At 42.0% G+C, this 15,745-nt stretch overlaps 5 protein-coding genes, 1 long non-coding RNA gene and 2 other non-coding genes across 13 annotated transcripts; 3 read left to right on the forward strand and 5 right to left on the reverse strand.

Annotated features, from left to right (window-relative positions):
- Positions 1-25: 25 nt before the first annotated feature.
- LSm1 (U6 snRNA-associated Sm-like protein LSm1) lies at positions 26-2,140 on the reverse strand. Of its 2 annotated transcripts, XM_064695617.1 has the most exons (4): positions 1,960-2,140; positions 1,712-1,896; positions 1,458-1,657; positions 26-290 (listed from the first exon to the last, which is right to left on the reverse strand). In XM_064695617.1, the coding sequence occupies exons 1-3, from the start codon at positions 2,012-2,014 to the stop codon at positions 1,484-1,486; spliced, it is 414 nt and encodes a 137-aa protein (XP_064551687.1). In that variant the 5' UTR covers positions 2,015-2,140; the 3' UTR covers positions 26-290; positions 1,458-1,483. The 2 variants fall into 2 exon arrangements, with proteins under 2 accessions (XP_064551687.1, XP_064551688.1); XM_064695618.1 differs by lacking the exon at positions 26-290 and having other exon boundaries at positions 1,387-1,657.
- Positions 207-1,439, forward strand: hng1 (hinge1). Its single transcript, XM_064695616.1, has one exon. It carries the CDS (start codon positions 366-368, stop codon positions 1,356-1,358), a length of 993 nt encoding a protein of 330 aa, XP_064551686.1. The 5' UTR covers positions 207-365; the 3' UTR covers positions 1,359-1,439.
- A 272-nt stretch (positions 2,141-2,412) lies between the features above and the next one.
- On the forward strand, positions 2,413-5,555 carry Xpd (general transcription and DNA repair factor IIH helicase subunit Xpd). The gene is made up of 8 exons (XM_064695889.1): positions 2,413-2,566; positions 2,636-3,093; positions 3,156-3,286; positions 3,346-3,566; positions 3,619-4,000; positions 4,062-4,343; positions 4,420-4,698; positions 4,805-5,555. Exons 1-8 carry the CDS (start codon positions 2,562-2,564, stop codon positions 5,354-5,356), a joined length of 2,310 nt encoding a protein of 769 aa, XP_064551959.1. The 5' UTR covers positions 2,413-2,561; the 3' UTR covers positions 5,357-5,555.
- A 1,195-nt stretch (positions 5,556-6,750) lies between these two features.
- On the forward strand, positions 6,751-15,417 carry Pu (Punch). Of its 5 annotated transcripts, none has more exons than XM_064695939.1 (5): positions 6,751-7,193; positions 12,403-12,612; positions 13,912-14,077; positions 14,148-14,264; positions 14,577-15,417. In XM_064695939.1, the coding sequence occupies exons 1-5, from the start codon at positions 7,016-7,018 to the stop codon at positions 14,704-14,706; spliced, it is 801 nt and encodes a 266-aa protein (XP_064552009.1). In that variant the 5' UTR covers positions 6,751-7,015; the 3' UTR covers positions 14,707-15,417. The 5 variants fall into 5 exon arrangements, with proteins under 5 accessions (XP_064552009.1, XP_064552008.1, XP_064552005.1 ...); XM_064695938.1 differs by having other exon boundaries at positions 6,752-7,205; XM_064695935.1 differs by lacking the exon at positions 6,751-7,193 and adding an exon at positions 11,350-11,875.
- On the reverse strand, positions 8,207-9,350 carry LOC135437896 (uncharacterized). Its single transcript, XR_010437770.1, has 2 exons — positions 8,848-9,350; positions 8,207-8,791 (listed from the first exon to the last, which is right to left on the reverse strand). It is a non-coding gene; the product is annotated as an uncharacterized LOC135437896 (long non-coding RNA).
- On the reverse strand, positions 10,102-11,019 carry LOC135437895 (uncharacterized). Its single transcript, XM_064695983.1, has 2 exons — positions 10,609-11,019; positions 10,102-10,546 (listed from the first exon to the last, which is right to left on the reverse strand). Exons 1-2 carry the CDS (start codon positions 10,945-10,947, stop codon positions 10,229-10,231), a joined length of 657 nt encoding a protein of 218 aa, XP_064552053.1. The 5' UTR covers positions 10,948-11,019; the 3' UTR covers positions 10,102-10,228.
- TRNAG-GCC (transfer RNA glycine (anticodon GCC)) lies at positions 14,368-14,438 on the reverse strand. Its single transcript has one exon. It is a non-coding gene; the product is annotated as a tRNA-Gly (tRNA).
- Positions 15,418-15,474: 57 nt separating the features above from the next.
- On the reverse strand, positions 15,475-15,546 carry TRNAW-CCA (transfer RNA tryptophan (anticodon CCA)). Its single transcript has one exon. It is a non-coding gene; the product is annotated as a tRNA-Trp (tRNA).
- Between the last annotated feature and the right edge of the window lie 199 nt (positions 15,547-15,745).

Consider the following 15,745-nt stretch of genomic DNA (forward strand, 5'->3'; position numbering starts at 1 on the left):
GCTATATCGATATAAAACACACATATTTTGATATATTGAATTGTCAAGCAACGCTATCGAATGCTTTCTTAAATTGTTAATCGATTACACTTTAAAATTGTAACAATTTTTTCTTATGTTATGAGATTATATAAACATATTCTAATCAAAGTTTCCGGCCTTTACAATGAAGATGCACTAACTGCAAGATATTGGCGTTGCCAGACCACATAAAATCCAGCAATTTAAAGGGGGTACCCCATATTAGTATGCGTATCGTTGCGTTTTCTCTTATGCAGACCATGGTCACACTGGAAAGAAAGCAAAACGAAAACATTAGCTACTCAATTATAACAAAATTAATGCTCAATAGTAATTAACAAACTATGAGCGCCCACCACAGGCCCCTCGACGAGTCAGATGTTGTGTTAATACGTACGATACGTTCTACGCCATCGCTATACGACCACAGACATGGAGACTTTCGCCTTTCGCAAAGAAAGGAAGAGGATTGGGCAAAAGTGGCCGAGACCTTAAATATTTCATCGCCCGATGCACGACGCAGATGGACTTGTCTGCGAGACCGATATTCGCGAGAGCTTAAACAAATGCGTTTGCATCCGAACTCTGAATTTGGGCATAATGACTTTTTTAGGCAAATGGACTTTTTGCGGGAGTTCGTGCGAAAACGTCGCGAGAGAAGCCGTCGTGACGATACGCCAACAAGTTGGCTGAAAACGGAGGTGAGAGCACCCAAATTGAAAGCACGTCCCGAGCCGGATACCCTTATTGAACAGGACTTGGATGAGTCACAAGTGTACGATGAGTGTGATCACAACTACGATGCCGATGCCAAGCTGGAAGTGCAGACTACGCAATCGGAAAGTTATTCTGTGCTAGTTGAAGCGGATGATGGAGACGGACATGATTCATATGAGGAGTACATGGCCGATTCCGAATCAGCCGATCACAAAGTCTTGCCCACAATGCAACCATCTCCATCTCTGGTCACAGTCCATACTGAGACACCGACGACGGGCACTGTGTGCACTGCAGGGGTCTCGCCGTCTGATGCTGGCCATTCTCAGGCGGACATTGACTATATGGTCTGTGTGCCGAATGTAAGAGTCGAGCGGGAGCATTTGCCGCCAATTAAGCCTGAAGCATCCCCCGGATTCGAGGCAGTTACCGCACCAACTGCCACGAGCGCGTCCAACGAGACAGAGGATGACTTTTTCTGTAAATCGGTGGCAGCCTATTTGCGACAACTGTCCCGACGGCATAAAATAAAGGCAAAAGTGGAAATGTTCCAAGTTTTGGAGAAATACATATTGCTTGAAGAGTCCGCAACAGCGCCTGGGACGAGTCACAATGGTTAAGCAGGTTACATAGCGACATATGTACATATAGTTTTTAAATAGATTTTTATGGAGTACAAATATACAACTGACAAAAATCAATGATTCTCTTAAGCTTACTCTAATAATTCTGATGAAGACCCGGCTCAGCAAAAGTCTTCATTGATGATATCCGCATTGACCGCCAAGCCGCGCTCCTTGAGTGCTTTGGACACGAGTCGATGCTTCTCCTGTCGCTGTTCTTGCTCACGACGCTGTGCATCAAGTATCTCATCAACGGAAATCTCTTTAAGGGGAAGCTTTTGTTCTTTATCACGATCCTGGAATATACATAGTAGGGTTATGTTATTGAATCTACTCGCATTTCTACTCACAATCTCGCCAAGCAGCACCACGTTCTCGCCGCGTATTATAAAAACTCCGCGCGGTATATCACCATACTGGTTGCCAACGTGTATCCGTTCTATTGTCCGCTGCAAAACTAAATTGGCAAACTGATCTACGGATCGCAAGTAGCCAATCAGTGTACGACCGTCCCGAAGTAGAACCATAAGTTTCTCTACGAATTCGAATTAATTTATTATGAATAGTTTACATTATGCCGGTACTGTATGAAACATACTATCCACTTCCTCCAGCAGATGTGCTGTTCCAGCCAAGGGGTTGAGGTCGTCCATAGGGCGTGGGTTTAGTGTTATTTACCAAATGTTAGTAGAAAATGCTTTTACACCTAAATTATATTAAATATACTGTGGAAAAACATCTACTCAGCCTTAAATGCAATAGTACTACTGAAAACTTGTTTTGCGACTGATACGCTGACAACATTTTTCTGCAAACATTTTGCAATGATCAATTGCTTATTTTGCTTGGCTGTACGATATTCGCAAACAAAGATATATTTGTATCAATATTCAAGCCGACGTTGGCGGTTCATTATAATTTTATATTAGTAGCGAAACAAATTTATTATATTTCGATTTTACCTCTCATATATTTTGTGGTTGACTTTTTGCTCGACAAACAGCGTACGTTTCTGCACGATACATTTTTGACTTGCAATAAATACTTATATCGATTGTTATCGATGATGCCGGCATGGACGTCGATTTAGCAGCCAGAATTAAACAATTGCGAAGTTAAACAAAGTAACGTTCTCTCAAAAAACAAACAATCCTTCAGGCAGCTGGTGCTGAAACTTGTTGATAAGCACATTGGAGCAAAATGAAGTAATTTCAATATTGATTGTGCAAGGAATAGAGTTACTTATAATGTTCGGCATTCTTTCACTTTCCCAGGCTCAGCGTTGACGGGCTCCTCGTCTATTTTCCCTATGAATACATTTATCCCGAGCAATATGCGTACATGCTGGAGCTTAAGAGAAGTCTGGACGCCAAGGGGCATTGTCTGCTCGAAATGCCTTCGGGAACGGGAAAAACAGCGACATTGCTCTCCTTGATTGTAGCCTACATGATCGAGCATCCGGAGACAGTCCGCAAGCTAATTTACTGTTCCCGAACGGTTCCAGAGATTGAGAAGGTTATTGCCGAATTGCAGAATTTAATGGTCTACTATGATCGGCATTGCCCCGTACCCCCGGGATTCACGGGTCTGGTTCTTAGTTCACGTAAAAACATGTGCATACACCCTGAGGTGAGTAAGGAGCGTGAGGGCAAGGCGGTGGATGGCAAATGCTATGGTCTTACTGCAAGCTACATACGCGAACATCATGAGTTGGATGCAGAAGTACCAATTTGTAAGTAGGGGCAGTGCTTGTCAATCCGATCAAAGCTCTATACTCATATATTCTTCTCGTAGGTCAGTATTTTGAAGGCTTTACGTTAGAGGGCAAGGAGTCGACGCTGCCTGTGGGCATATACAGCCTCGATGATCTGAAAGAATATGGACGTTCAAGGAATTGGTGTCCCTATTTCCTGGCACGCTATGCTGTGCGTAAAAAATTAAATCCAAAAATATATGCTATAATTGATTGACCTTTTCCTGACAGATTGCACACGCGCACATTGTGGTCTACAGCTACCACTATCTTTTGGATCCGAAAATAGCGCAGGTCGTGTCGAAGGAGATGACGCGCGAGGCCTGCGTGGTATTTGACGAGGCTCATAATATCGACAATGTCTGCATTGACTCGATGAGCGTGAAAATCAATCGACGAATTGTGGAACGAAGCACCAACGCTTTGAATCAGCTCACCAAATTGGTGCAGGAGTAAGTTCAAAACCTTAAATAACTAGAAAAACTCATTCATTACGTTTTGTAGCATGCGGGAAGAGGACACAAACCGATTAAATGAGGAATACCAGCGAATGGTGCAGGGCCTCAAGGATGCCAGCGTACAGCGGGACACGGATATGATACTGGCAAACCCTGTGCTGCCAGGCGATGTGCTTAAGGAGGTGGTGCCGGGCAATATACGCAATGCGGATCACTTTCTTAGCTTCTTGCGTCGTTTCGTAGAATACATAAAAACTCGGCTGCGTGTGCATCACGTGGTCCAAGAATCACCTGCCGGATTTCTTAAAGATGTTTCAGCTAAGATATGCATTGAGCGCAAACCACTGCGCTTTTGTGCCGAGCGTTTGTCCAGCTTGTTGCGCACGCTTGAGATAAACGACTTAACTGAATATGGCGCGCTTACGCTGGTATGTGATAGCCTGTGACCTGTTATTGAATTCGATGTAATAGTCCATTTACTGCCCACAGATAACGCATTTTGCCACCTTGGTTTCAACGTACACGAAAGGCTTTACAATCATTATAGAGCCTTTCGATGACAAGACGCCGACTGTTTCTAATCCTATAATGCATTTTAGTTGTTTAGACTCATCCATTGCCATGGCGCCAGTATTCTCACGCTTTCAAACAGTTGTAATCACCTCGGGCACGCTGTCACCGATGGATATGTATCCCAAGATTCTTGACTTTGATCCAGTAGTTATGAGCAGCTTTACAATGACATTGGCTCGTCCCTGTCTGCTGCCTATGGTAAATGTTAAAATGACAATATTTGAGTGATAAGATTTTAATTTCGTATATTTATTTATTTTTATTTTTTTAACAGATTGTATCAAAGGGCAATGATCAGGTGGCCATTTCGTCAAAGTTTGAAACGCGCGAGGACACTGCTGTCATAAGGAACTATGGCCAGCTGTTGGTGGAAGTGGCTAAAACTGTGCCCGACGGCATTGTTTGCTTCTTTACGTCGTACTTGTATTTGGAGTCGGTTGTGGCATCCTGGTACGACCAGGGCATTGTCGACACTCTCCTGCGCTATAAGCTGCTGTTCATTGAGACCCAGGACAATGCCGAGACCAGCTATGCGCTCATGAACTATGTTAAGGTGAGCCCCATCATCTGTCCGTAACAGAAGCACAGCTCCAACTGCTATGGCTTCCACGATGTGCTTGACACACATTTACCTCGATCTTCGTTGTATCTCCGTTTAGGCTTGCGATTGCGGTCGAGGCGCTGTTCTGCTAGCTGTGGCGCGTGGCAAGGTCTCCGAGGGTGTGGATTTCGACCATCACTATGGTCGCGCGGTGCTCATGTTCGGCATACCCTACGTTTACACGCAGTCGCGCATTCTCAAGGCGCGTCTGGACTACCTGCGCGATCAGTTTCAGATACGAGAGAACGACTTTCTGACCTTTGATGCCATGCGGCATGCAGCACAGTGCGTGGGGCGAGCGCTGCGCGGCAAGACGGACTATGGTATTATGATATTTGCAGACAAACGTTTTTCACGACAGGATAAGCGGTCGCGTCTGCCCAAGTGGATACAGGAGCATCTGGTGGACAGCTTCTGCAATTTGAGTACTGAGGAGGCTGTACAATTGGCTCGCCGCTGGCTGAGACGCATGGCGCAGCCGTTTTCGCGGGAAGATCAGCTGGGCATATCGTTGCTGACCTTGGCGCAACTGGAGGGCATGGAGCAGGAGAAACTGGAGCGACAGGCGCAGGGAAAGCAAGGAGTAGGTGGCGAGGTGCAGGAGCTGTAATCAGCATGAGCGTCGCGTGGTGTTGCAAACCGGCTCTGCAATTGATTGGAGCCGGCTTCCTTCCGCAATGTATTTGCTTTTCGACTGGGCATGCTTGTGTCTGTACGAGAATAATTATAATAAATGTTGAATTTGTTGCCAGCTAATGGCATTGAATGCCATTAAACGGAGCAGCAAAAACAAAATTGAAAAGTCAAAAGTTTTGGTTGGCTGGGGCGGGTTTTTTTTATCATTCGACTTTGCCAGGCTAAACTGACGTAAATGCCTTATTAACTGATAATTAATATTATTAATTTAGCGGTTGCTCATTCCCCCAGATGAATGACTCAATGCCCAAATTGCGGCTCTCGCTCAAGGCGGCGACCAGCCAATGTTGTTGTTATCGATTATGTCAAACCGATGACGATAGTTTGCGTAGATAAATCGAAATTTTAATTGCTATCGTTCATGGTTTCTGAAAATTTGATTGGACTCAGACATCAACAGCTTAATTGTTTTATAATCCGCATTGACCGATTATGGTTTTATTTAACCTGCAAAAAGTTAAATGCTATCTATCCATAATTGTCAATGACTTGTAAAGATACGCAGCCAGGTTATCAAGACGACACATAGTCTATCTATGTGCTATGGGCTAGAATAAAATGTACGAATAAGTATTTCCAAATGTACGTATTATACTTATTAAGCTCCTATCGCTAGCGAAAACGGTTTCTTAATGATTTTGTTTGCGCTAATAATTGCTTGCAAATATTTTTGCTAACAATTAAGAAAATTTTAATCGATTTTGAGATTTCAAGATTCTTAACAACGACGAACATTTTATCCACCAATTTCCTGTAGTCCTCGTGTGAGCTTGAGAGTGCGCTAAACCCGAAACACTCAGAGAGAGAGAGAGAGATAGAGTGGGTAGCGCAAAAGCTTTGCAATAATACATATACAATTACATACGTATATATGCACATAACTAACGGCCACGGCCAGCACTCAGAGAGCAACAAGTAAGCGAAAAGTAACCGAATACAATTACAGTGCACCTACGCTAAAAGGAATTCCCACAATAAAATCGGTTAATTTAACAAAAATGGCTATATTTTTTTTAACTTTCCTAGGCATGCACCATTGAAAACAATTTAAAGGGATGTAGAGTTTGGGCACAAAAAAACAATAAGCAACTGTTGTAATAAACTTACACTCTCATATAATTGTTGCGAAAAGTGTTTTGATGAACTTATTGTTAGTTTACTGTATTAGCAACAACAACGGCAACAAAAGGCAAGCGACCGCTAAAGCGACGCTGGCAGCGTCGTCGACAGTTGTATCTCTCGTTGAACAAGAACTTTCGATTTTTCATAATAAAAAGGTTACAACTAAATCTCTGGCCGTTTAGTCGGGTGTAGCAAATAAAAGCGGAGCGCGCGCGCATTAACGTCAACCAATAAAAATTTATGAAATCAACAATCAGTAACAACCAAATTGATATCTAACAAAAGCCCATAACGGCTCATCTGAAGCCACGCGTTATTTAGTTTTTTAATTTAGTACCGATTGTACGCGCTAGTAAACCAAACCAAAACTACCAACCTAGAACTTACGCATATCCTTTTAAATTTAATTTCAAAACACCCACAAAATTAACGCAAATAAACCAATAACAAAATGAAACCTCAAGTTAACGAACAAAATGGTAGCACTCAAAATGGCGACATTGCCACAGATGCTGCCAGCGTCGCTATGGATGCTGCCGCGATCGTGCCAGCAGCAGTTGCCGCCAGCGCGGGCGCCGTTGTTCCTGCCAAAAGTAGTCAACAGCTGAAACTGGAAATGCTTAACATAGGTAACGGAAATGGTGAGTGTGACCAAAGACCGTGTTAATACGTTGTGTGACCGAACTAGAAAGGATTGCAGTCGTTTCCTACTACAGCTCGGCTGTTGTTTCCTGCTTCCAGATCATTTTTATAGCATGAACAGTAATTGACAGTTTTTTAAAGCCTTTCATTTCCATTAGCATTTAACTTAACAGCATTTTAATTAACAGTATTATTTAATTGTTTCATACAATTACATCAAGGCTGAAAAACTAAAAAGAATCGTTCTTTGTGTTCACAATTTGAACCAACTCCGTGTCGTTAGGTTCGGTTCGTGAAGCATCCTTGTAAGCAGATTTCAGTTTTTGAAAACCTATTAAAGCAATTCAGTTCTTATTTTAATGTTACCTCTTCTACTGAATATAGTGCAAACCGAACGTATATTCAGGACTGCTTAAATTGATCTGTATTTAAACTTAGAAGCTGGATCGGCTGATAAATATTTTTGTTTGATAACTGGTTCCTTGTAAGATTCGGTTCATTGTAGAAATGAACTGAAATTCCGGCTTGTAAAAAGTTCAGTTCAAAGTCTGGTTTGCAGTCCAGATTTTCATACATAACATTTTGCTCAGTGTCGATTATTTCCATGCTCTATTTATTTAGCACACGTGGTAAATACATATATGTAGTTCGTAGCTCTACGGGCTAGTAGGTAAGATAAGGAAGGCCCAGACTAGTTTAGTTTCCGAGAAATACGGCCTTAACATTTCATCACACAGCTTGAATTAGATGGGATCAAGTTAGTTCAAATGCAGCTCACATTCGCGCAATGACCCTCCGTGCATAGCTCTGATTTCCCGGCGATGCTGGCACATAAAACCAATTGCACATAAGCCGCAAATGGGAAACTCAAATTTCTGTCAAACCAAAATTCCTCAACAGCTCAAGTCCGCAAACAACTATATCTATGTACATATGTGTATGAAAACCACACAATGGCAGATCAAAAAACATTAAAAAAACAAAACAAAGACATAACGAATACCTAATCGTAATAGATTTATTGACATTGACATTGAAAGTTTCGCTGGTCGCTTAATGCAGATCGGCAGATTCAACGATTTATGAGCTGGCATATTGTGGCACATAAGCATTAACTCCTCGTCGTAATCCGGTATTTGGCCTAAAGCCAGTGGCAGAGCGGGAGTACGGCGGCCCGAGGCTAGACCTGTACTACTTTTTGAAGGTTAAAAGCATTTAATTGGACGCGAGTACCACAGCACACACGTTTAAAACGGTTTAGATTTGTCGGTTTCATATAAATACATATATATATATGTATATATATATTTGGTTTTTTTGTCTTTTGGTTTGCCGTTTCTTTCATATCGCATGAGTAATAAGTCGCCGTGCTTCACATTTGAGCGATCGCGGTCAATAAAAAATAACCCGCACGTAGTACGGTATTTAATGCCTTGTAATTGCAGCGTATAAGGAATGCTAAGAATCCTGTCTGATTCGATTATTAAATATATTCGGAATTATCCATCAAATGTTGAAAACCCCCCGCACAAGCGCAGCATTGCGGCTCGCCTCTTCGTAGAATTCCGTAATGCGTAATTGTTAACTATGACAAAAAGTATAAAAACACCTGCCCTGTGGAAAATGTTAATGATGACTTACCTTACTTAATTGCATTGCATTGCATGCTTACGATATTCGCCAACAGGTTGGCCGTACACTTGTCTCACACTGTAAAGGCATTGATTTGTGGCAGTTATTCGATCAATTCGTGGTATCTAACTATTCACATCCACTTTGCCAATATTAAATCTATACAGCAAGCATCCCGAGCCAGTTTATTCGCAACAGCTATTCACAGGTTCGAGGGGACCTTATCAAAATATATTTCAGAGATTTTATTGTCATTTTTCTAAAACCAACTTATTTAATCGATTTGCACAGTTTCATGGGATAAAATCCTGATAAAATCCATCGTGAAATTTGAGTGTACTTCATTTGAACCCAACTTCTTCCATTATCGATTATCACACTCTGCTTTTTCTGAACTCAGTGGAATATGTATTTGTCAGCAATTATTCAAAGTTTCAAGGGGACCTTATAAAGTCCATTACACAGATTTTACCGTACTTTATACTAAAACGAACTTATTTCATCCATTTTCACAGTTTCAAGGCACCTGATAAAATAAATCGCGAAATTGTAGTGTACTCTTTCTGTACCCAACTTATTCCATTATCCATTATCACAGTTTTAAGGGAGCTTATAAAATCAATTGCAAAGACCTAACTGTGCTTTTCTGACCATCAGCTATTCTGAGTTTCGAGGGGTCCCTATAAAATATATTTTACTGTACTTTTTCTGAAGCCAACTTATGTCATCCATTATCACAGATTCAAGGGGACCTTATAAAATATATTTCAAAGATTTTACTGTAATTTTTCCGAATCCAACATATGTCATACGTTATCACAATTTAAAGGGGGGACCCTATAAAATGTATCGCAGAGATTTTACTGTACTTTTTGTAAGCTCCACTTATCTGAATGGAATATGTATAGGATATATTCAGCTGACTCTTAACTAAATGTGCATATATGTTAAGTTACCCAACTGGCGTTATTCCGCAGTTCGAGAAATGTACACAATCCTGTCTCTAAAAAATCCACTAATCTCAAATCGAATTCAAAAACCACAACAATTAGCATTCTCAGACAGTCGGAATGCATAAATTGTTTTTACGAGATGCTGCGCGTTCATTGACCGCGGGGACCTCGGGGACACTTTCTATATAGCTAGCTATATAAAGGTATGATATATATATATATATATATATATATATATAGATAATTATGCCTGTCCTAAACTGTCGCATAAGCCATACAAGTCTCGTCTGCGCAATTAAACATGAATAACTTTTGGTCTTTTTGGTGGCTTCCTCTATAAAGGAATATGTTTTACTTTCATCTCTCTGCTTAATTGGGTTAGGCGAAAACTGAGGCTCATATATAGGTTTTGTTTTTTGTAAACTCCAAATTTTCGTCTACATGATTGTCTCCTCCTCCAACATGTATTCCGTCAGATCTCCAGGTCCTGACAATAGGGTGACTGGCACACGATTCATTTGTGCCACCTTCTGGCTGGGCCAGACCATTATATCGTTGCAATTGGTTAACACCATAACGTTTGTGTTGTCCGTGGGAGTGCAGGGTAGTGTCGATATCTTCTCGGTGTCGCAGCTATTTGCCTTCCTGCGGAAACGAAACCTTATGGGCTGTGAGTGGTCCATTACGGACTCCTCATCAAAGTAGGGCGGCGGGGCCATCTTATAGACCGGATTGGTAATAGCGGGTTTTGTTAGCTGCAAAAGCACGAATCAATAGAATTAAAGAGGCAAAGGAACATTTCGCGCTCTTTACGCACCTCTTCTATGACCACAGACGTATTTTTCCGCCGACATGGATCACAATAGTTTTGCCCATTGGCATCCGGCGGAGAGCCGCTGGCGCATGGATCTGAAGGAGGCTTCTCGGGTTGAAGGGGCTCAATTTGTAAATGTTGCTTCTGCCTTTCCTTCAGCTTAGACTCCGCGGACTCCCCCGCGTTCTGCTCCATGCAACGCTTCAGGAAGTTCTCTTCAATATCTATCAGTCGCTTCACGGCACAGTCCCGCTTCAGAAAGTTCTTTATCACGGAAAGGTCACGTGGAACAGCGCCAATGACATCGAAGTCATCGCAGCGGAGCTTAATTCGGTGAGCCATGCTGGCAGAGAATTTGGAATTTTGTCAGAGCAGGATTCTCTTTATCTATGTCTTTGCCTTTTATGTGTGTGTGTGTGTAACTGACGTTGAAGTTCTGACTGCTGGCGCTCGGGTAAACACACAAAAAAAAGTTCGAACAAATATGATTAACTGGGACCTTGGCCGATTCGAGTGGGCGCCAGCACAGCCCAGCCCAGCCCAGCCCAAGCCAACCCAACCCAACGCCTCAACAGCAACAAGTTTGAAAGTCAACAGTTTGGCCAGCACTGGCCATCAAACTGTAGGCGTGCGCTGTGCGCAAATGCAAAGCTCGCACACGCCGCACACGCCGCACGCCAAAGCTTTTGTCGCTCAAAGCTCTGCTTGAAGTTCTTATTAGCATCGCAGAGCCCAACGGGCAGCCAGTTGCCCAAAGCACTTCACAACGTTAACACGCAGCAGAGTTAGACCGACCGCCCGCCCGCCCGTTCTCCGTAGTCGACTCCGTTTTTAATCCAAAGTCTAAATTTTGTGTATTTCTAATTTGGCAATTGCTATTTGCGCGGCCATTTTTTGTTGTTTGTTGTTGTGCACGGACAAACATTGAAAGCGATTTGGAGCGACAACATGAGCTTCACACGCCAGCTATCCGAGATGAGCGCCAGCGAGCTGAACGATGCCATCGATGATACCAATTTTCCGCAGGCGCATATTCTGTCGCGGGGCCGCAACAATAGCGTCTGCTCAACAAGTAGCACCTCGGGCACCTCCTCGCTGGTAACTACCCAGCCGGAGGATCCAGCCACTGTGGCAGCAGCGAGCGAGGAGCCAGTGGCCAACGCCAACATTCGTCCTCGCCTGATACTGAAGAGCAGTACCAGCATCCCGGAAAACGATGGTACACAACCGATAACACCAATGACACCGCGTACATCGACAACGCCAGGTAGTGGTGTGAAGGCGTGTGTGTTCTAGGGATGCGTAGGATGCATTGTTGTAGTCGCGGCACTGCGACACGTGTCCCCACTTGAAATCATTCAACAGCAATTATTGTGCCTGGCACCGAGCCGGGTTAATGCCCAACCCCACGCGTAACCCCATTTTAATCGATTTATTTAATGTGCCAGGAGCTCATAGAAATCATAGATCAATGCAATAATAACAATTATTGCGCCAAGTGGCGCCCGACAATCAAATTGCCAAGTCTCGCCTAACGGCCGTTGGTCGTTAAACATTAACCATTAACCGTTAGCCGTTAGCCGATTGGTGATAACAGCTTCAAGCCGCTCGCTTGTTACACTGATATGAATGCCCGAGCATTAATTCTGTCAAAGGTTCAATTGTGCTTCGATCTGATTTGTATTCCACCCAGCCCCGGCTCGGGCTGACACCGGGGTTGGGTGGGTTATCTCGAGGGAATGCTGAGTGTAATATGGTCGCTGTTTTTGATGATTTTCTTTATATTCATTTATGTAGGCCATGAGAACTGCACTTTCCACCACGATCTGGAGCTGGACCATAAGCCGCCAACGCGCGAGGCACTGCTACCTGATATGGCGCGCTCCTATCGCCTGTTGCTGGGCGGCCTGGGCGAGAATCCCGATCGACAGGGCCTGATCAAGACGCCGGAGCGCGCCGCCAAGGCCATGCTGTACTTCACCAAGGGCTACGATCAGAACCTGGAGGGTGAGTACTCAAATTCAATGCGAATGCCAAACCAATTTGCATAGCCCGGCTCATGCATAAACATAAGCGCAATTAGCACCCGACAGTTTTTTGTGCGTCCAATTAGCATTGGGTCAGTGATCCGATCCTGGGCACAGTGCCGCTCATGAATCAGCGTCAAGCGGGCATTTCCACAAAACCGCTAAGCTAGTTTCTTTCACAGTGATTCACCACGTCAGCTCTACGTCTAGTGTCCACGCACTCGCCAGTACCTCACCTTTATCAGGTGCATTACCTAATTGCCGCTATCTCCCAGCTCCGTTACACTCTGAAAGAATGCAGGCAATTCAATTTCCCAATTCCTTGAAGCCATAAACTATTTGCCCTTTTTTCGTTTTCGTTTTCCTGGCCAATATCTGATTAGATATGTTGTATAATTCACATGTTCAATGGTTCAGCGGTGTTGTTTTTGATCTGAATTGCAAGTATGCAGACCGGTTTTAAAAAATAGTCATTTCGAAAAGCAGGTTCTACACTTTATTAAATACAATCGCACAAACTCAGAGTCACATTCAAATTGGCCGCAACAACAATGCCAGACATTAACGAAAGTGATTCGCCTCGAGCCTGATAATCAATATCAAAAGCGCTTTTATCTCCCTTCAATTTTCATTTAACTAATTGATAAACTTTATACTAAATAGAGCTTGCCAACATTAACCAAAATTTAACTAAACTATTGCCATGCGAAAGGTTGTTTGGCAAGAGGGGGGGGGGGGGGGGGGGGGTTGGCACAGCTACTGCGAATTGACAGGAAACGCACTTAAGCTTTTAAAATTGTAACGGGAAGCGGTAGAGAAGGAAAAGAGAGAGAGAGAGAGAGAGAGAGAGAGAGAGTGAGAGTGAGAGCGCGTGGACTGCTGTGGGCGTCAAGTGGGCGTAGCACTTAAGGCAAGCCGAGGAGCAGTGTGCAAAAATCACAAGAGTGGGCAGCATTTAAAGCTGAAGTAGTGAAAGCTCAAGCTCCCAAAGAATGGCCAACAAGTGGCGCCAACAGCCATACACATGCACACTAACACACGCGCACACACTAACACACTAACACACTCACACATGCACTTATGCACAGCGCTGTGAGTGCGGCACATTAACAGTCAAGTGGAAAAGTTCAACTTAAGATTCAGTTATGCCATTGCCACACATTTTATTGAGCAAATAAATCTAGCATAAAATATGCCAAACGACAGCATCAACATAAATCAACTTGGAGATAAATAATACTTACAATTTCCCTCTTCTTTTATATTTTTTGTGGCTCAGACGTGCTGAACGGCGCGGTCTTCGATGAGGATCATGACGAAATGGTCGTTGTCAAGGACATTGAAATGTTTTCAATGTGTGAACACCATTTGGTTCCGTTTTATGGCAAAGTGTCCATCGGTTATTTGCCATGCAATAAGATTCTAGGACTTAGCAAGCTGGCTCGGTAAGTTGAACAGAAGCAATAACCCTGAGCACAGGCAAACTTAAAATTTATGTTTTTCTCTTCTTTTTAGCATTGTAGAAATATTCTCGCGTCGTCTTCAAGTCCAGGAGCGTTTGACCAAGCAAATTGCCGTTGCTGTGACTCAAGCGGTGCAGCCAGCTGGAGTTGCTGTTGTTGTCGAGGGCGTGTAAGTACACAACATAACAATATATTAGTGCTTAATTTGTTCGTTCTGTGAGTTCAAAAAAAAAAAATTCAGATTTTTATATACAAAAGCAAAAAACTTATTTTGCATCGGCCGGGAATCGAACCCGGGCCGCCCGCGTGGCAGGCGAGCATTCTACCACTGAACCACCGATGCTTTTGATGCTGAAAGCGCTAAAACTAAACAAAGCACATAAAGAAGATATTAGCCAATTGAAACGGATTCATCTATCTTATCTATGGCCACATTAAGATAATTTATTTAACCGAGTTGTTTATATGCTTTCTCTTTCAGACACATGTGCATGGTTATGCGGGGTGTGCAGAAAATCAATAGCAAAACTGTTACCTCGACTATGCTTGGTGTGTTCCGCGATGATCCAAAGACGCGCGAGGAGTTCCTAAATCTAGTCAATAGCAAATAAAAATATTAATTTTTTGACTTGTGTACAAATTTGTTGAAATTTTAGTTTCGGTTAGCTAAATATGCAGAATATATGTACGAAAGCATCGCGAATTTTGGTGTTGGTAGTTTTACACACAATACGTTTGTTCATTTTAAACGCAAATTATGGCACATAAATAAATAATATTTTTTATATACACATACATACATTGTATGCAATAAGGGAACAACTAATGAGACATCATTGCAAACCGTTTAGGGAATTTACAATTAAGCTAAAATTCGTAAAAATAATCTACACATATAAATTGATATATATATATTTACATATACGAACATAAACATACGTACTTATATGTACTCATACAAATTAGAAAACAAATGGAATCGTTCGAATTGCTTGTTATTTATATGAAAACATATGTATTTTTTAAAACAAATATGTATATTAATTATGGCATTTTTAAAAAGAAAATGAAATTCAACTCATAAATTTAAAATATATAAATGAATGCTCATTTTGCAACTGTTGTTCTTGCACTAAACAAAATCTGCTTAAAGTATTTAATAAAATATATATTTGAACATTGTTAAAATTATATGCATTTTTTAATATTTCATAAAAGGAATATCAAAGAATACCGACCCATAACGTAAATATACAAATAATTTAAACAAATATAAAATAATCAAATATGCTTGAATTAAAAATAAAAATGTTAAAACATAATATATTTATATACTGTTTTTCTTTTTATAAATAAGGATGCAAAAGTCCATCCTAATGTGACCCCGACGTGAATCGAACACGCAACCTTCTGATCTGGAGTCAGACGCGCTACCGTTGCGCCACGGAGTCCTTGCTGGCCTTTCTACCAAATGTCTTATACAACACAAACACACAATATGCTATGTGCTTATCCTAGTAAGAGCATGTAAATAAAGCTTTTATATACATATATTATATGGATTTATGAAATATACATATAATGAATTTTGGGTCCCTCGTTAAATAAGGACTTTAATACAAGGACTAATCTAGAGCATAGATATTCCGA

This window comes from Drosophila montana, unplaced genomic scaffold (genome assembly GCF_035044405.1).
Source record: "Drosophila montana isolate Dmon_TW-CO22-7 unplaced genomic scaffold, ASM3504440v1 contig_3833_1, whole genome shotgun sequence".
Classification (NCBI taxonomy): Eukaryota; Metazoa; Arthropoda; class Insecta; order Diptera; family Drosophilidae; genus Drosophila; species Drosophila montana.